This window comes from Strix uralensis, chromosome 17, assembly GCF_047716275.1.
Source record: "Strix uralensis isolate ZFMK-TIS-50842 chromosome 17, bStrUra1, whole genome shotgun sequence".
Taxonomy (NCBI): Eukaryota; Metazoa; Chordata; class Aves; order Strigiformes; family Strigidae; genus Strix; species Strix uralensis.
The window spans coordinates 2,917,285-2,938,992 of record NC_133988.1 but is presented as its reverse complement, the minus strand read 5'-3'; the positions used below and the strand labels follow the sequence as shown (position 1 = coordinate 2,938,992).

The 21,708-nt window shown below is 55.5% G+C and overlaps 1 protein-coding gene across 1 annotated transcript; it reads right to left on the bottom strand.

Moving 5' to 3' along the window:
* Positions 1-16,381: 16,381 nt before the first annotated feature.
* LIF (LIF interleukin 6 family cytokine) lies at positions 16,382-18,343 on the bottom strand. Its single transcript, XM_074887254.1, has 2 exons — positions 18,029-18,343; positions 16,382-17,875 (listed from the first exon to the last, which is right to left on the bottom strand). The coding sequence occupies exon 2, from the start codon at positions 17,762-17,764 to the stop codon at positions 17,438-17,440; it is 327 nt and encodes a 108-aa protein (XP_074743355.1). The 5' UTR covers positions 17,765-17,875; positions 18,029-18,343; the 3' UTR covers positions 16,382-17,437.
* Positions 18,344-21,708: the final 3,365 nt, after the last annotated feature.

Genomic DNA, 21,708 nt, shown 5'->3' with positions numbered 1-21,708 from the left:
ACATAAGCCACTTACACATATCCTTTTATTTATTAGCAATTCTGCTGGGCTAGCTAAAGGTAAAAAAACCTTTTTCTTGTGTTTCAGTCGCATTTCTAGTTAATACTCATTAACTGACTTAATGTATGTTACACATCATCAACCTGATTCACTACTGACATAAAACAGAAGCAATTCGTTAGTAACGGTCCCTTGCCAATTAGTGAACTAAATTACGTTTGAACAATTTTCTTCAAAGATTCTCCTCCTCCCCCCATGCATCATTTGGCAAGTCCCCTGAATGCTTACAGTAATTATGTGCGTGCAGTGAAAGGAGACTGTTACCTCTTAAACCAAAATAAATGAATATGTGATCTTTGTGCTAATGCAACAGTGAGTAATACAAAGAATCACAGACATCCTCCCTTTGATCTCCCAAAGATACGAGCAGCAATTAGGATTGCAGGCCGCTTTAAAAACCAGAATATTGGGAACATTCTGTGAGGGGAAAGTGAATGCTTCACAGGGGTTTTCAGAAAATCACAGAAGAAGGGGAACCCTTTCTTGTTTATTGTGACCACAGGCTTTTTAATAGATATAATGTGGATATCCTTAACCTGCTGAGCCGCAAACAGGTTGGTGGTGCTTCTGAAAATCGTTCCTTGTTTCTGGGATAGTGTTTAACAAGAAGAGTAGTATCTCTGTTTCAAACTGAAAGTCAAACTGAAGTCAAACGGAAAGTGCATTGTCTCAACCACATCCTTAAATACACTGTCCTCAACAAGAAAATAACCCCCGCCCCTGGTACTGCACAGTATGGACAGGTGTCAACATTCGTTTTTCACCTGAAAACAGGATTCTTTTGGGATTTCCACTGCCGTGTGTGATCTAGGAAATCATCTGATCTGATTGCTGCTGCTTTCAGTTTTGGAAGTAGAGCAGAGAGAAGAAATGAAACACAGCACAGGAGTAGGAGAAATGAAAATTCTTTCATGCTTAAAACAGCAGAATTGAAAGAGTTTTGCATTGATTTCCCTGGAGCGTGGAGGGACCTCTATCCATGGTGGTAATACAGAAATCATACTGTAACTCTGTCCAAATGAGCTAAGTGATCATTTTTTTCCTCCAGTGGATTTCTGAAGTGATACCAATAAATACCTTGGATATACCTTGCTATAAATGTGGTTAGAAATCAGCTAGTATTTTCACAAGTATAATTCTAACCATAAATCTTTACCTGAAGAACTGTTCCATGAGATTACCATCTCGGGATTTTGGCTGGAACTTTAATTTTTGTAGGTTCTGCATTCTTCCTCTTGAGTCAGCAGGTAAAGTATGTGGTTGTGGCCTGCTGCAGTGGAGTGCCTGCATTTGTCATGCCACAGGGTTGCCGTTCTTGGGGGCCAAGAGCCTCGTGCCAAAAGCATAATGTCACCCTACTGGAATCCCACCCACGTGTGTCCCTGGGCAAAGTCTTTTTTGTTAATGGATGAGTAAAATTTCATCAGGCTTTTGTTGTCATCACGAGGTAAGTAAGAGGGATTCGCATCTGAGCTGGCACATTTTCCATAAGCAGTTTCCAAGGCTAATTTAAGTCAGGTTGGCACGTATATCTTTCCTTTAAGCGGAGGCTGAGATTCCAAAGCCAAACAGGAGTTTTCCATAGGAAACGCCGCCCTGGGTATCTGTGTGCCAGACATGCCTGTATGGCATTTCCCGGAGCATCAATGACCTTCTGTTCTGATGCAGAATCGATTGGCCACCTTGTGACGTCTTTTAAATACCTTGCTGTGGAGTTTGTCATTTATATGCTAGAAAAATAGGAATTTAAGATACTCGAGGTGTAAAATATCCGTGGATTCAACGGAGTGATGGTATGGTCAGGTTGTAACAGAAATAATACAACTGTCCCAATTGACTTGGCATGGTTTGTTTTGGAAGGGCTAAGGATTCCCTGTGCAAGCCTCCTGATGTTTTCTTGCCTGATTAGCTAAGGGTTTTAGCTCTGTATTTAACACCGTGTTCAGGAAAGGATCTTTGTGATAGAGAAGACATACCCTTAAGCATAGTTCAGGAAGGTTCAAGGCCTGTTACTTCGGTTTACAAGAAAGCACCCAAAACCTGCCCTGGAGGACTTTGAGAAGGCACTTACCAGTGGGAGAAGGGGGATGTGGTAGGCAAATACAAGGTACTGGTTTCTTTTACAAGCATGTCATGATATATTCTGTTCATATTACTTGTATTTCTTTACAGGACGTGCAGTGAGGGGATGTTTATTCTGATGAAAGTCTAGGCTTGATAACAGGAAACCAAGTCCTTTGTGCAGTAAATTGACCTCGAATCACACACAGACCTTTTTTTCAGAAACAGAGGGTAAGACTGTCTAAAACACAGGAAAATGGTGTCTCTAGAAAACAAAGTGGCATTTTGAGTTGGCTAGAATCTCCCCAAGCCTTTGCCAGCCTCAGAACTGTGAATGTCAGCCCGAGCAGGTGGTAGAGATGCAGCCGCGGGTCAGGGACTTGTCAGGAGAGCCAGGGGGACAGTTGCTTTTTGTCCCTGAATACTTTTTCTTAAAAGTTCAGTCTAACCAGTAAATTGAAACTGCCTGTCCCTGCGGGTGAGGCACAGCACTGGGGTGTGGGAGACCTCTCTGCGTGGGCCAGTGGGGGCATTCAGTGGTTTTGTTGAAGGCCTCCCTCCCTTCCACTCTTCCCAGTCTGTGGAGAGCACTGGCCTTTGGCGACAGGAACCACATCTCATGAGCTCTGGTAGGAGATGTCATACAGGGCTTTGATCTCGTCAGATGTTTCAGATAGTTCCACAGCATTAATAAAACAGCATAATGGGGTGCAGTTTCATTAATGACTTTTCATTAATGTATTTCCAGAGTGACATTTCATTAAAGTATTTCCAGAGTGAAGGAGCTCTGCTTACATGCAAAAAAAGGTTATTTTTTTTTTTCTCTCTGCTGTTCCCCCATGGCATCTGAGACCTTTGCTGAGCTCTGCTCACACATCTCCAACTGTCCTCTGCTACAGCTCTCCAGTTCCAGCATCTTCCCCCCCCCCCCCCCAATTTATTGAAGACTGGATCTTGTTCATTGGAGGCAATTACTTGCCATTCCTAGTAGTCCATAAGATCAGTCATCAGCAGGGCTTTGGTGATTCCTAGCTGTGTCTCCTAAGCAGAGAGCTGGGAAGGGACAGCACAGGTACCTTACGACTGCTGCGTTACCTGTCTATTCTCCTAGAACTCCTGGTCAACTACGTATTTGTTGGGTTACTTTTCAGCCAGAAGAACCTTTGCTTGATCTGGCTCATCCTGTGGCCAACGGGCTCATGGTGGTGCGAGGAGAATGGTGAAAACAAGCTCAGAGGACCTCTGGCTTTGGCACCAACCTCCACGTAGACCGACCTCAAGAGGAGCAGGAGACTGTAGCAGCACAGCACAAGGCAAAACTCCCCTGAAACAGTCTCGGTGTTATTCCATGGTAAAGAGGTTCTGAATCAGTGCAGACTTCAGACGCGTGGAAGATATTGGTAAGCACGACATCTAGACAAAGCATAGTTGCCTGTACACAACCAAATATTTCCTTTGGCTTGTGGTTGCTTGGCAGTTACCTGGTTTCCCTGCAGATGCAGTGGAATTACACTGAAGTAAAAAAAGAATTAGGCCAGTTGCCTGACAGCATTTACTTTCTATTTTCAAAGTACTGCAGAGAGAGCTTAACCTGAGGCTTTGGGGCAGGAATATCAAAAAAACCCCAGACACTCTCAGCATCTCTATATGTTTTGGATAAGGCCTGATGGGCTCATCCAAAGATGCTTTCTGCTTGTGTAAAGTTTGGGGAAGTTTTGTGTGTTTAGAAGCTTCCGGTGACTTGGAAATCAAACCCACAGTCAACCTACAATGTTTCTGTGAAGGAGGTCCAAGTACGAGCAAGGATTTGACACGGATGCATCGATTTTCTGGTTTAAAACAGATGTCAGTTTGCAAGTAAATTTGCCATGGCGGTGGTGTTTCGGAGGGCCATTACCTACTTATTTTCAGAAATTATTTAGCCGTTTGGCTGGCCAGCTTTCCTTTTCCCAGGCTGTTTGAGAGCATGTAAGAGCTGAGCTACTTGGCTACAGGAGATTTTCTTCTCTGAAATTGGCAGCTGCTCATTCCGGAAGAGAATCAGCATATTTGGCCACTGATTGCAAAGGAAAAGGGAAAACCATTATTTTTCCATTTCACTTATTTAACTCTCCAGTGGGAGACATTGACTCTATTTGGGTGACCCTCATTACTAAGGCATTGCTAAGGCTTCCGTCCTCTGCCCTTCACTTAAAAGTAGAAAATAAAAATATTCAGTTCTCAAAAATGCATATATTCTCCTTGGCTGGATTAGGAGTTGACTGGTGCCAAGTATCTAATTGTATCAGGCCTTACACATCAATATATTCAACGTCACGGCTTCATGAGTCAGGATTTTCTGTCTGAAAAGGATCACGTCAAGAAGCCCGGACAAAAATTCCCTATAGCCCAGCAACAGAGCTTGCTGTGTAAGAAGCTCTGTTAGGAAAGAGAGTTAGATGTGAAAGTCAGATATTTCTGCCTGGGCATCCTTCCACGTTGGACAAAGGAAGTACTCAGTAACGGTCAGTGAGGCTTCTCATGACTCAAGTGCTTTGATAATTGCTCCTGGAGCACAGTGTGTGAAACTCCACAAACCTGCAACGCAGCCGGCCGTGCCGGTGGCAACGCGAAGGGTGGGTTTGCTGATGTCAGGATGCCTTTGAAGTCACCCCGCGAGGGCCCTGCCGCCTGGGTTTCTCGAGCTGAGGAAATCGTATTAGACTGAAGCGTCGTGGCTGTTGTTCGGACTTGCTGTGATCTCACGGTAGCGTGCCGAGAGCTCCTTGTCGTTACGTCACGAGGGCTTTGCTTGTGTCGTAGTCAGCCCCATGTGCATCACCGTGGCAGGAAATGCTGCCTGTGGGCAGACTTGGAGTTTTCAGTGTCCTGCAACTGGTATTTCCTCTGCTTTCCGACAGTAATTCCATTAGTCCATCAGTACTTATTTCATCTGAAGATCACAAGGTTCTTTGCAAAGGAGGTTGAACATCTTTGTTCCTGCTATAAAGAGGGAGAAGCTTAAATTCAAACTGGAAGCGACTCTCCTGAGGTCACACGACTCTGCCAGGAGTGATCACAGAATCACACAATCGTCTAGGTTGGAAAGGACCTTGAAGATCATCTAGTCCAACCTTTAACCTAGCATTGGCAGTTTCCAGCTACACCAGATCCCTCAGCGCCATGTTGACCCGACTCTTAAACCCCTCCAGGGATGGGGACTCCACCACCTCCTTGGGCAGCCCATTCCAACGCCTGACTACCCGTTCTGTAAAGAAATACTTCCTAATATCTAGTCTAAAACTTCGCTGGTGCAACTTGAGGCCATTCCCTCTTGTCTTATCACTCATTACTTGGTTAAAGAGGCTCATCCCCCCTCTCTGCACCCTCCTTTCAGGGAGTTGTAGAGGGCGATGAGGTCTCCCCTCAGCCTCCTCTTCTCCAGGCTAACACACTCTGATGTGGCAGAGATCTCGGTTCTTCAAGGTGCTGCCATCAGATGCTCATCTGGAGTTTCTGATACTGCATACGCTTCTGTTGAGAATTTTCTTTGTTAATCTGGAATTTTGCTAGAGAGCCTTGTGAAGCAGGGCTTTGTGATATAAAGTTTTTGTTAAATTCAGATCTTTGCTGGACGACATCTCATTTTTGTCTGGGGTCTGCACCTTAGTTGTGTGTTCTGGTGACATTTTATATTTGAGGGAGGCATCTAAGAGAGGTCCCTAAAGAGGGGTACTTTGCTGAAGCTGAAACGCTTTCTGATGGTGTATTCACCCTAATTTGAGATGTTTGAGGGGTCTAGCTGAAGGCCAGTGGCCCTAAACTCCGTATTTGGTCAATGAAGAGAGATCAGCTCTTTTCCAGGATGATTCAGAGCAGAGATGGACTCTTTGTCTGAATCACTCTGAAAGAAGTCTTTCATCTCTCTTTTTCTGTTATCTGTAGAGGGACGTTTCCCCCCTAACATTGGTCTTTGAATGAGCTGGTGTGAATACCCATCCTCATCACACTGGTCTTGACTAGCAGAGCCAGTGGACTTGCTGCTGTGCCCTTGTATGGGATGATGAGAAGTCACGCACGGGCAGATTATTTTGCCTCTATGCACCGAGGAGGCTTTGCACCTTCCTCTGGAGCATCTGGTGTGAGTTACTGCCAGAGGCAGGGACTGGCTGCATGGGCTTTAGGTCTGATCCAGCCATTCCTGTCTTCCTTTGATCTAAAATAAGGTTTAGCCATCACTTACTGGTGCAGGAAGGACAGAAATGTTGCTGACTTTAGTATTTCTGCAGCCTTTTGAGAAACAGAGTCACTTTCTTTGGGTTTGGTGATCCCAGAGATTAGAGTTGATCCCCAGAAATCCTGCAGTGTATACAGCGTTCCTGGGAGGTGTGTACAGGCCACCTGCCCCGTCCCCTGCGAGCGCAGCCTGCCTTGGGCAGGCTCATCGGGTGGATGCGGGGCTGGCGAGATGGTTTGGCACATGGCAGCAGAGCAAAGATGGAATGGAAATGTATGGGAATCATTCAGGAGTCTGAGCTGTGGGTTGTCTTTGGGTGGTTTTGGTGACTGTTTCCCACTCCTCAGAAACGCAGTTTTCTGGTGAAAAAAACTGACTCATGGAGAATTTGTGGGAGGATGCTCCTGTGAGGCACTTCAGGAGGCACGCTGCACGTGTGGGATGGGTTTTTGAGCCTTATTTACTGGCATTTTCTGAAGAAGACGGCGGGCTAAGGAGGGTGATAAAGTTCCCCTGGGTCCAGGCTTCTGCTTCCAGGATGCAGCGAAGGCTGCGCTGACCTACTTAAGCTGAGGAAGAAGGGAAAAAATGTTCTTCATTCTTGGGGGCCCACCTGCTCTTTTGCTGCTGTTCCTGCAGCCAAGGAACATACCTTTGCTAAGGAAACGCATGAACAGGCAGCTCTTTGCAAGGAACTAAACCCATCTGCGTGGGCTGGGAGGCAGAGGGAGGCCAGCCACAACAGCTGCCCCTCTGGTAGGCAGGAGGTTACAAAGAAGCCTTGATGCCTTCTGAGTAAGAGCAAATTCTTAAGCAAAGCGAGGGTGCAGATTCCCCTTCGCTGGGAGCAAGGCAAGTCTGTTCTTGGTGGGAAGTCCCTTCTCGGAGATTCACCTGGGGAAGAAGAAGGGGAATATGGAAATCGCCAGGCTGCCTGGGACCACGCAGCCGCAGCCTGCTCCATTGATGGGGCAGAGCGGGTCCAGCCCTGCGGCAGGCAGCGGTGGAGTGGCTTCCCTGGTATGTCGGGAGCGAGGTGGCTCTGTGCCCTTGGGCTTTTGGGCTAGACATTTTACCCAGGGACATAAATGCACAAACAACTTTGCAAAGAGGGTGGAGGACCTTGGATTTTCCCTCGCCTAAGCTGCTCTGCTTCCCGGTGCTCTCCTATCTAGAGTCAAGGAGGAGAAGCTGCCTTGCTCTTCCCATCCTCCTCCCGGTGTGGCACGCTGCCAGGAGGGAGCCATCCTCATGGACCCGGGCACTCGGCTGTGTCCCTGTGTCAAGGGTGGGCAGCACCAAGCAGCCTCCTCCCCTCTTTTCCCCAAAAGCAACCGCAGTTCAGGGCCAAGAGATGCCCGAGCTCCAGGCAACAGCAGGGTTTCACATGGTGCCTCCTTCCCGCGCTCCTCCTCAGGGTTGCTACTTACTCAGTGTCATGCTTCATGCTTAGACCAAAATCCTGGCCTTTAGACCAGGCTCAGGGCCTGAAAGTTAACTGTGCCAGCACCAGCTCGTGAGCAGGTCTGGATGTCTCCCAGCACGCTGGGCTGCGGGCTGACCCCACGGGGCTGCGCTGGCATCTGGCATCCCCATATCCCGGCGCGGATGGTAGATCACCACCGGCTGACCTTTGGGGCTGGGACGGAGCATCCGCCGCCTGCCCGCACGTGGCGGCCTGTCCCTCCCCGCCAGCTGCCTGCAGCGCCTCGAGGAAGCGGCTTCGCAATTCGGAGCAGCGGAAGTGGCTGCCGGCACATTGAACCGCTCCTGGCAGCGGCGCAGGCCACCGCCAGCCCTGGGCAACCGTATTTCCTTCCCCTCCAGCTCCCGAGAAGGGAAGCTGCAGCGCCTTTGCCCTCCAATGCTGCCCCAGCAACGTGCTCATCAGCAAAAAGGCTTCGGGTGCTGCGCGGGGGCACCGCATCTGCCTCGCTGCCTTTTGGACCAGCCCCGAAGGAACTTTGCAGAAATTGCCCCAAAAGGGGTGAATAACAGGATCGGGAGAGCGAGGGGATTTTTGTAGGTTGAATCCAGCCAGCCAGCCGGGTGTGTGTGGGGCTGGGGAGGGCTGGGTGGGAAGAGTTATTACCTCAGGTTATTTTTTGGAGGAGTTTGGATATTTCTAGGGAACTGCCCTGCCTGTGTTTTCTGCCCAGCTGGCTCCCTCCTCTCCTGTGGTTATGAAAAGATGTTTTTCAGCCAAAAATGACTTGGTTCCCCAGCCCCTCTCTGCAAGCCTTGTGACACTGCCTTTAGCGGAGGCAAAGTGGTGGTTGGTGCTCAGTCCTTTCCCACAATAGGCTGGACACTGCTGTAAGGAAGCCAGAAAAACCTTCCGGCTCCAGAAGGGATTTAGACCAGCAAACCCATTCTGCTGCCTGAATTCAGCGCCTCGCCCTGGATGTCTCCGAGTGGCTTTCGCCTCCATCCACTCTCAACCAAGCCGGTTGCACATCCCAGCCAGGAGGTTGAGGTTGGGAGAAAGTTTGTGGAATTGGGGACCGATTCTTGGAGATGCTGTGGGAGTGAGCTGTCTGCTCTGCATCCCTGTCCTGCCTCTTCCTGGGGCTCTCCAACAGGCAGCAAACCCAGCGCATCCCCAGCCTGGCTGTAAGAAAACCTCCCCTAAACACCTCTCGCTGTGGTCGAAGCCCAGAGTTTCTTGTCCAACCCTCCGCTGACGGATAACAGATTGCTCTGCCCTGTTCTGCCGCAGCCCCTGCGACTCCCACCCCACCTTTTCCAGGCTAAACGAGTGCCAAGCTTTTCCATCCTTTCTGGCAGGCTGTTTCCCATGCCAGCTGGGTCAGGGCTTTCTTGAAGTGTTCAAATCATCCCATGAGCTGGCAGCTGGGAGAAGAGGGATTCCTGTGCCCCACCAGCTGCTCCCAGGGTCACTGCCAGATCACACTCATCCCTGCTCCAAAACCTGCCTGCACCAGCCCTTCTTCCCACTGCTCTCCCATCCTCTGGCACCATTTTGGTGGTCCCCATCCATCTCGGCCCCTAACCCTGTGCCGACACCTTGCTGTCTCCCGGCTTCACCTGTAACTGAACCTGTGCCCAGTGGTTACCTCCGGCTGGATGCCGCCGGCCGCGTGCCCGCTGGGACAACGGCAGCAGCTCTCCTCCCAGCTCGCTCCGGGCGTTTGCTGCGCAGCACTCGCATGCAGGCAGCTGGAGGACATCAGAGGAGCTGGTTAGAGAAAATCTGGGCAAAGACAAGGGAAAAAAAAAATCCTGGGACCTGGCAAGATCCTACGCAAGTTTCCGTGAGAAATCCAACGTGGCCATCGCCGGCCTGCGTCTGTGCTGGAGCCCTCCCAGGCCTCTCCCAGGGTCAGTGGTGCTGCCAATGCCCACCCAACTTTTGGTAGAGTCCCAGCCAAGCCTGGTCCCATGCCCATGGCTGCGGCGGCTCCGCGAGTCCCTTCTCCCACTGCCACCGCTGCCGCCAGTTCCCAGACGCCCGGGGAGCCGACTGCCTCTTTTTGCTCCCGTGACATATTTATTGCTATCAGTACAGTCTTTAATTTCCTTTGTTTCAGAATATCTGACGGCGCAATTAAGAAGGCCTGAAGGGAAGCGTGTGTGCTCGGTCATCATCCCTGTGGTTACTGTCTGTCTGGAAGCGGTGCTGGAGCAGAACAGCTCCAGGCTTCCAGGGAACAGCTGCCAGGCTTCCAGGCTTGTTTTCATTTTCTAAGAGGTTAGCTGAAAGCCCAATGCGCAAAGACACCCATACACACCCAGAAACCCCGCCACACACACAGAGCCACACGCACACATACGGAAACACACACATAAACACAGATGCGGGCTGACACGGGGAGATGTAAACAGACCTGTGCGCAAAAGCAGCCCCAGGGACGTGGGACAGGACCTGCACTATCTTTGGTTTTAACAGGTCACAGCGCAGCGGGACGGCGATGCCGCCGGCTCGGGGTGGGGACTGAGGAGCCTGTTGCACTTTGCACCTCCGAGCCGTGAAGTGCAGCTTGTTCTGCCCTGGCTCTTGGGGTGATGGGGCAAGTCCCTCCCGCCGCTTGTCCGAGACCTTTTGGGGGAAGAGCCCGGTCACAGTAGCTGCGAAGAGGCACAGCTGGGGCTTGTTTCCTCCCGGGCTTGGCTGCGAGGCGAGCATGCGAGGATGCGCGCGAGGATGCGCTCAGGGTCGGGACTGTGCAGCTCTCCGCACCAGCACTGCAAGACAGGCTGGTCCCCTCTGCCCAGATGCACTGGAAGGGATGAAGAAAGCTTTAATATTAATTGTATCAGGTTTAGAAAAGGAAAGAACCTTTCCCTTTGCCCCCAGGGGATGGTAAAACCTGGTCCTCGAGGGACTGTGGCTCCTGGTGCCCTGGGGACTGGTGAGGCCGGGGTGATGGGGACCAGTGGTGCCAGGGTGATGCACACTGGGGAGACCCACTGCTGCCCCACACGAGGCTGACGTACAGCAGCACCAAGATGGGGTATTTGGCAGCAGAGTTTGGCAGCAGAGTTTGGCAGCACCAAGGTGGGGTGACTGCAGCTTCCGCGTGGAAAGCCCCATCACGGAGCCCAGCGGGCATCTCACCGCGGATGCTGGGAGGAGACGGATTTCGCCCACCCGGTGCTGCCCTCCCTGCCCCACAGCCATGCGCGGAGCCCATGTGGGAAATGCCAGGCTGGGAAAAAAGTTAGCAGAAATCTTTCTAGGAGCAGACAAATGAGTCAGGCACGTTGTTCCCAGCAGGTTTGTGCCTCGCGGCACCCCGGCTGCGGAGGAGGAGAGTCTCCGGTGGCTGGTAAAGGCTGGGTTCACGCTGCAGCTTCTCCACCGCCGTGGGGGCTCGTTTGGGTCTTGCTACTCTCCAGCTCCTGTCTTCACAAGACCTGTAGGAACCTCCTATCTCTGGAGCCTCAGGCCCTTAGTCAAATCTGGTTGGCAGCCGCAGGCGCGCACGCGCTCGCCCGGCGGGATTGCACGCACACCTTGTTTTCTTAGGAACCGAGACTCAAAGAACCAGTTGCTGGGGAAAGGAGAGCGTGACCTGTGCCGGGTTAGCACTGTCAATGCATTTCATTTTGTTGCAATAAATTAACATGTCAACTGTTCTGGCCCTAAAAAGTATCCCAGATGCAGCTAAAGCCGGGAGAGATGCTTGGCATCCTTGCAGCGAGCTTAGCACCCAGGTGAGGGAGGTGCAGCCAAGCTCGGTGGGGATGGCAGGGTGCCCATCAGGGCTCAGTCCTGCCCTCATGCTGCAGTGGGCTGCGGTCCCCAGCGGTGGGGTCCTGCTGGGGTTGGGTGCCACGTGGTGATGAGCAGGGTGCTGTAGGGTCGGGCATCCCCCAGTTTTAGCTGGGAGCGTCTCCCTCTCTGCCCTCAGTGACGTGGGACTGGAGTTGCTGCCAGTCCCTGGGGTCAGAGAGCTTGGGGAGAGCAAATGAGTGGACACTTCAGAGATGGGCAGATCGGTCTTTTCTGCCATCTCCCTTTAACGTTGAAAAAAATCTTCTGCTTTCCATTTTCCCCGTTTCTCCAGGAATCTCCACTACTTTTGCTAATTTTCTGAGTGGGAAAAATGATGGCAGGGGCTCATCTTCCCACAGAGCCACGCAGCCAGAGGTGGTACAACCTGCTCTGCTCTGCTCTTCGGGGCAAGGGCCGCAAGCTGTGGCAGCAGGAGGGGCACGGGGTCTGCAGCAGTGTGTCCCACTCAGCCCTGCTGTGCCACCCTGGCTCCGGGGGCCCCGGGGACCTGCTGCTTGGTCCCAGGTCTGGTCCTTCCCCACCATCCCCACCGTCCTGGTGGGTCTCTCCCAGTGATGTCCACTCCTCTAGGAGCCTGTTCAGGGCTTGGTTCCCAACTCTTCACCCTTGCCAGTCCTCTGCCTTTCCTTGGGTGAGATCTGCCCCCTGAGCCCTGATTTTTCCCCTCCCCAGCCGGGGGCTATGTCAGTTCAGGCCATCTGAAATGCCTCTGTTAAGCAGATGCACCTCAAATAGCTTCAGCCCTGCAGGTCCTGCTACATTCTGGGCTTTGGGCTCAGAGGCTGCAAGGGAGACTCAGCGTCGCATGAGACCCTGAGCAGAGTGGGGATGGAAGAGCTGGGATGTTCGCTCCCTTACAGACACTGCCGGCTGGGAGCTCTGCATGCTATGTGTCTTATCAGGGTCTGGTGGGGTGCTGAGCATTTTATCGAGGCTCCTCCATCGGTGGTGAGAGCACCCGGGGCTGCGGAAGTTTCCCCGTCTTCTGTTTGAGGGCGATAGCTGTGCTGAGATAACCCCCACCATCAGATACCTGGATCCGGCCCCCGTGCATCACTTCTAGCAAAAGACAAAGTGGCACGTCTTGTCCTTGATGCAGCGTGATGGAGAAGGGTCCCCGAAGCCCTGTGCAAGGCGTAGGGGGGTTCCCCAGGCAGCCCCGAATCGGGGTGCGGCAAGGAGAGGCCTCTCCAGCAGCTCCACTGGAGCTGGATTTGACCCCGCTCCAAGCTCCCTCACCGCGAGACTAAACACTTGCTTAGCAAAGCTGCCGACAAGGGTCTCGGGGGACACTGGGGATGTGTCATCCAGCTCCCGAGCCAGCCCCGAGCTCCAGCGGTGTCACACAGTGAGTGACTCCACCGGGGGGTCCGGATCCAGCCCTGCCCTCCCCCTGGCTCTTGCTGGCCCATGCCAAGTCCCCCGCCGGGCACGGAGGCGACTCTCGGAGCCGGGTCCTGCGACAGAGGTTGCGTTCATCTCGCCTCCAGCCCATTGTCTTGTTTATTTGTTACGGTTGGTCTCCAATTAGGAGTTTGAGCCATTCGAGGCGAGGGCTGTTTCTTCCCATGCGAACGTGCGGTTCCCGCGCCGCTGAGCTGTGATGTGGTTGGGGACTCACAGGAGCATCTGCTATTGCAGCAACAGTGCCCGGGGACGAATGCGTTTCAGATGGGCTCGGCTCTTCTTTCCGTGCTTGGGCCAGTGGCCAGCCCAAGACGGTGAGGAAGAGCTGCTGGCCGGCCCTTTGGATGTGATGTTCCCCTTCTCGGGGACCCGCTGGGACCCTGTGTGGGGTCAGAAGCCTGACAGGGAGATTGTTACCAGCCGAACGTGTCTCCCAAATATCGGAGCCTTGGGGGGACCTCCCGGATGGGGAAGGGGCTCTACTGTGGGCACCAGCAGGTCTGACCCCAGCTCGGGTGGACACAGGGGCAGGTGGGATGCTCCAACCAAGATCTTTCATGGAATGGCCCAACCGCCATCCCTGGCTTTGCCCGCAGGGTCAGCCCTGGTTGGGATGCTCGTGCTGGCTCGAGCACTGGGGATGCAGCACAGGGCACCCACCACCCGCCCTGCGGGGGATGTGGAGCTGGCGGTGCCCCGGCACAGCACCTGCAGCCCACGGACGGCAAGTCTGGTCTGGCTGGTGGCCCCGGGGCAGCGGCGCGGACCCGTCCGGCCGGGCTGCGCGCGGCGTCAGTTAGCACATGATCCGCGCCGCGGGGCCAAGGTCTGAGGTCAGTTAGTCACACCCAGGCAGCGGCACTGACTTCACTGCGGGCAGGAGCAGCTCCTCACGTACTGTGCTCCCCGAAGGCAGTGCTGACCCGCCGCTCGGGGCTGCACGCCGATGGTCAGACCGCTCCGTTATCGGGGCGCAGGCATCGCTCCCATCACAATGAATGGCTCCCCGGAGCCCCCCCTGGCTCTCGTCCCAGCCAAAATCGTTTCTCCAGTCCTGAGGCTGAAGGAGAACCACTAACGGGGTCCTGCGGTCCCACCGGGGAAGCTGCAGCGTCGCTTCCCCCCTGGTGCTCGCGGGCCGGCTCACTAGGCTGGCCCGCTCCCACTGAGCACCGGCTGGGTGGGATCGGCCGCTGGCTGAGGTCATTGAAAGCCCTTTTCCATCTCCCTCGAGTCTGGGACGTACACTGAGAGCAGGGCAACGCATCCTGGCTCCCAGGAGCCAGGGCAATGGCAAAAGCCGGGGTTTGCCTCCAGCCCCAACCCCAAAACGCCGGGGGAGGGTGAACGATGGAGTTTTTGGAATTTTAGGGTCTCATCCACGCTTTGGCTTTTTCCAGGGAAGGAAGAGTTAATCCCCCGCCCGCCGCTAATGAGCCTTAACTGGGAATGACCCGACACAGGGGAGAAGTGAACCCATTGTCCTCGCCTGTGTTTGACTGTCTTCCAGGGAGACTCATGAAACGCAGAGCCCGGGCGTGAGTTCCCAATTTATGTCAGGAGGCTCTGATTTATTCTATTTATTTATTTTTGCCATCTGGTTGAGGAGGGACGTTGAACGCAAGCGTGAGAAATCCAGATGTGCACAGCTCCTCGCTGCTGTGCTCGCCGCGCAGGACCTTGTCCCCAGCCCAGCTCCCAGCCCTGCTGAGCTCATCCTGAGCCCCTCCAGTTGCTGCCACCCCTTGAACCCCCGGAGCCCGGTCGGTGGCACCCCCAGGCACCTGCCACGTCCCCGGTGGGGATGAGATGTGGATATTTACACGTAGACGGGCTCAGCCTGGATGTCCAGCCCTGAGCTTCCAGCGTATGAGATGTTGGCCATATGATGGCCAGACAGCAATGGCCATGGGGACACCAGCATGTCCCCAGCCATGGGGACGCGGTGACCTTGGCAGCCATCATGGTGCTGGCATGTGCTGCAGGGCCTGGCCCCGTTGCACGGTGCCTGTCCCAAATAGACACTACTTTCCCCTCCGAGGCTGTCGCCATGCCCTGCTCTATCTGTGCATTTAGGAGGGGTTTGTATCAGTTTGAGGACATCTTATCTCATGGTGCAGGCTGGAAACGGGCCCCACGGATGGGCTGTAACCCTGAGCAGGGCAGTGGCACAAGGGACACCCAGGGTCCCTTCCCTGGTGACAGGATGGGAAGATGAAAGAAAGCCACATCGTGCCTGCGGACCCACCACGGCATCCGGGGATGTCCCTGGGTGCCTCCGCCGTGGGACAGGGAAGCTGGCGTCATTTTGGGGCTCACCCCTGCCATGAAGGGACAGCAGGGCTGGGTTGGAGTTGGGCACCACTCCCCCTGCCGTCACCGCTGGCGTGGCACGAGGCTGCTGGAGGCACGAGGCTGCCCGCAGCAGTGCTGTTTTGGGGGGGCAAACCGACGCTGTGAAACCTCCTGTAGGAGCTGGGGGACACAACCGGGCAGCGCGACCCAGCAGGGCAAAGCAAGAGGGGTTTTGGGGGAGATTTTTGAATTTTTGCGATGGTTTTTTGGTCGGGGCTCCTCCGAGACGCGAGAGATGATCACACAGGATCTTAGCTCATCCGCTTGCTGTCTCATGCCTGGGAGGTTTGGCCAGAGGCCCGAGGGCTCCGGAGGAGGAGGAAAATTTCATCATCCTGCTCCAACGTCTCCTGTATAATCAGCCTCTTGTTAACCAATACAGCCCCATCCGAGACACTCACAGAGGACCAAGGCACTGGTGGAGCCTTAGGTGGTCTTGGCCCTGGCGAAGCTTTGCTGAGCCTCTCCCAGGGCTGCCTGGGAAGCGGTTGTGATTTTATCTGCCCCCCCTTCTGCACACTCTTGCTTGCCTCCCTCTGCCTCTTCCCAGCCGGCTTCAGCATTTCCCCATATCCCCAGGCACTGCCTGAGCGTGGATCCCCACACCACGATGGTCCCCACACCACGATGGTCCCCACATCACGATGGTCCCCACACCGTAATGGTCCCCACATTGTGATGGTCACCACACCGTGATGGTCCCCACACCATGACAGTCCCCACACCATGACAGTCCCCACACCATGATGCTCCCCACACCATGGTCCCCAAACCCTTCCAGTGCTCTTGAGCAGCCAGAGAGTGTGATTTAAACATCCCCTGGGGAAAATGCCTTCGCAGTTAGATAACATCCCGTAGGAGATGGGAAGGGAAGAAGGAGCAAGGGGACATGGGACAGGGACCCCCAGCCCACAGCGATGCTTGAGAGGTTTTTAGGGCAGCCCCAAGGGTGTTTTGGGGGAGAAGCAGAAGTGTTTGAGGGTGAGCACAAAAGGAACCCAGCAAAGAGGAGCAAAATACAGTCCATTTCTGTTGGTTTATTTAAAAAAAGGGGGAAAAGAAGTATAAAAAAATAAATATTTAAATAGAATTCTATTTATATATATTACCACAAATCTTATTAATAATTATTATTAATTATTATTATTAATAACATTATTAAAAGTCAGGTCAGAGCACTCAGTGCACCCTGGGCTTTTCACCGAGGCAATAAATAACCCTCACAGCCCGCTCTGGTGCCAGGAGCGAGCCAGCGCCTCCTGCCACCGGCCTGGGGCCCAACCCCGAGTCCCCGCGTCCCTGCGTCCCTGTGCCCGGGCCGCATTCGGCCGTGCGAAGCCCAGCCCTTGGCTGCTAGTACATTCAGAGCCCTTCCGATAGGAAAAGCACTTTTCTGAAGGGGAGTGACCGGCCCACTGCGTCCCGCCGTACCCGCGCAGGGGGACGATACTCCCCGGTGGGGCAGCCACTGGCTCTGTCCCAGCGAGTGGCCTTGTCCAAAGCGGCAGGACCCAGCCCCAGCCGCCACAGCCACCCTGGTACCCTCAGTTTGGCTCTCTGTGGGGGAGCCCAGCCTCAGAATATGCAGGGGGAGCATGTCCCCGTGTCCCTATGTCGCCACCAGCCACAGCATCCCAGTGTCCTTCATCCCAATCCTTTTTCCCAGGGAAGTGGAGGCTTTTGGATGATGCTCGAGGATGTCCATCAGATTGCTCTCCATGATGGAGGAGACCAGCCATGGGGGACAGAGTCCGGCCCCGCCACCAGCCCCTCGCAGCACCCACAGCTCCCCGCACCCTGTGGGAGCATGGGGATGGCCGAGATGCATCCCAGGACCAGCCCGGGCCCTGGCATCCCCTTGGGGATGTGCTGCCTCATCATGCTGGATGCTGGCCCCAGCTCTGCTCCACCCAGGACACACTGGACTGCAACGTTCACCCCTCAAGGGGCAAATAAATTACTGGAGGGTGGATGGGGCCAGCATAGGGTCCGGAGTAATAAATAGGAAGGCGGGAGTTCAGGAGGCAGCGGTGGGGGGATGGTCAGTGGTGGGGAGGCAGAGGAGCTGGGGCGGACGCTCACGGAGGGCTGAGATGAGGTAGGAGGACACGGGCCGCCTGGGCAATGACCTGCACGTACTTCCTGAGCACCTGGCAGCCCTGCTGCTTCTTCTTGAAGGTGCTCTTGCCCTTGGAGCTCTCCCCGTAGCTGACGTCCACCTGGAAGATGTTGTAGTTCTTGCAGAGGAGGCAGGTGAGGTTGGAGATGAGGCCTCGGGTGGTCTTGGTGGTGTTGTGGAGCCGGTCGAGGAGCTCCTTGGCTGTGGGGTTGAGCTCCTCCTGGTCACGCGTGATGTTCCCCAGCGAGGCGTTGAGGAAGGCGAAGAGCTTGTACATGGCCACCATGACCTCCTTCTTCTCGCTTGTCCGGTTGACACGGAAAGCGGGGAAGAAGACGCCGCTGGGGTTGCAGAGCTTGTCGGTCTCGCTGCTGAACGGCTCTCCCTGGCACTTCAGCTGGGAGGAGAAGCGAGCGTCACCCCCACGTCCCCTGTCCCCCCTCAGGCACCTTCTGCCACCATCCCCGCAGTGTCCCCAGCCCTCCCCCTTCATGCACTTGATGGAGCACGCAGCCCCAGGGGGTCCTGGGTGTCCCTGAGCACCACTTACGTAGAGGCTGAAGAGGTCCTGGGCGGTGGCGTTGAGCAGCGCGACCTGCCTGCGGGTCTGCTCCTGGACGTTGGAGCGGCACAAGCCGTGACCAGGGCAGCCAGGGCCGGTCACCAGCAGGGCCCGGCCGGCCACCGGCCGCCGCTGCAGCAGGAGCAGGGCCACGAAGGGCACAACGCCTGTGCGGGAGAGAGGAGAGTGTCACAGTGGGGACCGAGCCGGTGCTGATACCCCCATGATGCAGAACATCCCGCCGAGGATGCCCCCAGCCCCGGACACCCAAGAGGAGGCCGTCCAGCCCCCAGACCACCCCATTTTGCCATCCTGGCTGTGCCGAGGCTCCCATCCCGCTCCTGTCCCCCTCACCTGCCCCCCGGCAGGCGCTCCCCAGCCTCCCTTCCCGGCGGGGCGCCCCGCGGCATTCCCACATTTCGCAACTGGCCCGGTGACGACCTGTCGGGTTTGATCAAATATGCAAAGCACTTTCCCCTCCGTTATCCTCGGCCGGGCGCTGCAGGAGCGAGGCCCCACCCCAGCCCCAGCTGACTCAGTGGGGGCGCCCGCAAGGAAACCTGCCTTCGGCATACCCTCCCCGCCCCCTGCCTCCGGCCCCACCGCCTGCCTCAGTTTCCCTGTCTGTGAAGTGGGCGCAGCGCCGAGGAGCCCTGGGGAGAGACGCTGCAGCTGCCAGAGATGCCGGCCAGGAAATCTCTGGATGCGGAACAAGGGGACCCTTGAGCCACCAGCAGCTGGGTCACCCTGGCGTCCCCCTCCTGCCGGCGGGGTGAGAGCAGGGTGCTCCAACCCCCCATCTCTGGGGACTCCCCCAAACCAGCATCCCTGCTCGGAGAGGCCAAACCACCTCCGGACCCCTGCTACCGCGATCTGCATCCTTGGGGCAGGGTACCCCGGGGGGGTCCCCGCTGCCGGGTGACCCGGATGCTGCTGGCAGCACCCCGGCAGGGTGGGGGCCCCGTGCGATGCTGTGGGGGTGCTGCCAGGCGAAGTCCCCAGGCCGTGACAAGCGCCGAAGCTGCCCGCACTTGTCAGTGCCTCCGACACGCCGCCGGTGCCGGGTAATCCAAACCTTCCTTTATTTACCCTGCCCAGGTGGGAAAGGACTTACCTGGGCGTGTTGCGATTCCCGACCCGCTGCCGCTCCCCTTCTGTGCAGGGGGGGGACACCCTTCCTCCCCGCGCCCCCAGGGCCCTGGGTGCTCCCACGGGATGTAGATGCCCTGACCCCCCATAAGCCCCTCTTGCTGCGCCCCTCCCTGGCTGCTGCCTTCTGCCCATTTCACAGCTGGGCAGAGCGAGGCTCAGCACCCACATGTGCCAGGGGCTGGGTGGGTGGGGGGTCCCAAGTGGGTCCTGCCCCATGGGGCCCCTGGCACTGCCGCTGGGGTGACGGCTGCTCCCTCCAAACCCCCCTCCTGCACTTGGCAGCCTCCCCATCCCTCCAGTGCTCCCGATACAGCAGCGGCTCGCGGCATTGAGAGACCCAGAAGGAGGAAAAGCAGAAGGGGGGGGGAATATTAAAAAAAGCCAAAAAAGCTAAAAAAAAAAAAAAAAAAATCCCCCCCCTTGCTTGCTTTTTTTTTTTTTTTTTGGAAGCATTTCCAGTTATATAAGTGTCCAGATGTTGGCTGCACCGCGCCAGCGCCGCGCTTTGCTCCCTGCTGCCAATTCCCAGAGATGCTCATCCCGGGGGGGGACGCAGCGCGGCGGGAGCCCTCGCTCCGGCTCTGGTGGCAGCGATGAACTGGGACCCGCCTGTGCCCGAGCATCACCAGGAAAGGGGGGGGGGGGAGGGAGGAAAGAAGCGGGGAGAAGGGGAAATAATTTCCCCAAAGCTGATTTTTTTTTTTTACCTGCCGGCACGAACTTCATTGTGAGCCGCGTCCTGGGAGTGACTTAATAGAGATTGGTGTTGGCAGAGGAAGTTTTCAGAAATTCATGTTCATACTGGGGGACTTCTCGGGGTTTATATACCGGTCCGGCAGCCAGTCTGTGTTGTAAGAAAGGGGAGGAGGGGGGGACGCGGGGGGGAGCAGCACCACTATCGTTACTTCTATTGAAACTGGAAATCAGGAAGTCGAGGGCTTTGGAAATCCTGAATGATTCTTAGAAATAAACTTCTGATAAAGTTGATGTCACCAGGATTGTGGGTTTTGTGTTTTTTCACGCACAAGGTCGGGGAGGTGCTGGGGAAGTGGGTGGGGAGGGAGGGGGGGAAATATGAATTAAAGCCCCCCCGAAGGGAGGTGAGCGGCAGCACGTGGGGTTCGGGGGCGTCGCGGGGGGTGGCGGGTGCCGGCGGTGGTGTCGAGGCGCGATGGCGAACGCGTCGCGCCGTGACTCATGGAGCCACAAGCACTTTCACCCCCGGGTCCCCCTCCCCGGATCAGGGCTTCCCCGCTGGCTGCCGGAGCAGTCAATAAAATAAGGGGGGGGTGGAATATGATTTGGGGGTTTTGCGGGGTTTTGGAGGGATAAAAAGTGCGGGGAGGTGGTGGCAGGGTCCCCCGAGGGGTGCGGGACCCCCGGTCACAGTGGGATGGACATGGTGGCATCGATGTCCCCTGGCCTGCTGGCGGCTCATCCCTTTGGGCAAAAATATTAGAAGTAAAGGGTGGGTTTTCTCTAGGAAAAAGGACAAACCCACCGAGCAGGGAGAGGCTGGACCGGCCCCCCAGGGTTAACCCTTCCATTGGCGGGGCTGTCCCCCTGCCTGGCGCAGGCAGGGCGCAGGCAGGGCGCAGGCAGGAGGGTGCTGGTCTGCTTGGCAAGGTGCAAAAATCAGTGTGGGAGCAAACACCTGAGTGTGTGTGGGGGGGTCAACCCTTCATGGGGGTCCCGCGGGGGCAGGATGCTGTGGGGCCATTTGATCCTCGATTTGGGGGAAAAAGAGGTTAAAGGGATTTTTGTTTTTCTTGTATATATTTTTTTCCTCTCCAGGGGCACGGCTGAACTGAAACTTTTAATCAGGTTTAGCAAGTTTGTGCCCTGGTTACGCTGGCAGCGTGAACCCGACTGGGTGACAGTCGAGGAACGGTGACGCAAGAGCCGCCATGACCCTGGCTGTCCCCCATGGCAGGGGGTGACACATCCAGTGGGGACACGAGGACCCCCCTGTGCTGGGTGGGGGGGGTTGGTCACATAGCTGCTGCCTGCCTCAGTTTCCCCGTGCCTGAACCAGGAGACCAGGTTTGCCAGGTGGCTTTGATGCCCCAGCAGCCAAAGCCCATTTCAACCCAGTTTGGCCTTACTGGGAGGCGAGTGGGGATGGGGATGGGAAGTGAGGGGGCTGGGGAGGACGAGTCCCATGTCACCCCTCACCCCCCACCCCCCCCAGCCTCATGCCTGGTTTTACTGGGGTGCAGTGAGCAGCACATGATGGATATCTGATGGCCTGATGGCACGTAATTAGTTGGGGAATTGGTGTTTCTTAATTAATAGCACTAGGAAACATCCGGGGGGGGGGGGGGGGGGGGGGGGCGGGGGCTTGTGTGCAGGGATTGCCATGGGTTTGCCATTTTCTGCCCTTTCCCTGAAAAAATCTGTACCCAGGACCAGGCCAGTGTCCCAGAGCTGGGCAGGGCTTTGGGGTTTCATTTATAATAGATTTTCTAGGGGGGGTAGGAAAGGGGGGGGTGTTCCCCCTCTGCAGGATGCTCCAG

What these genes read in the sequence shown, in the direction of transcription:
- LIF (XM_074887254.1), bottom strand. Translation starts at nt 17,764, where the DNA reads ATGGTGGCCATGTACAAGCTCTTCGCCTTCCTCAACGCCTCGCTGGGG.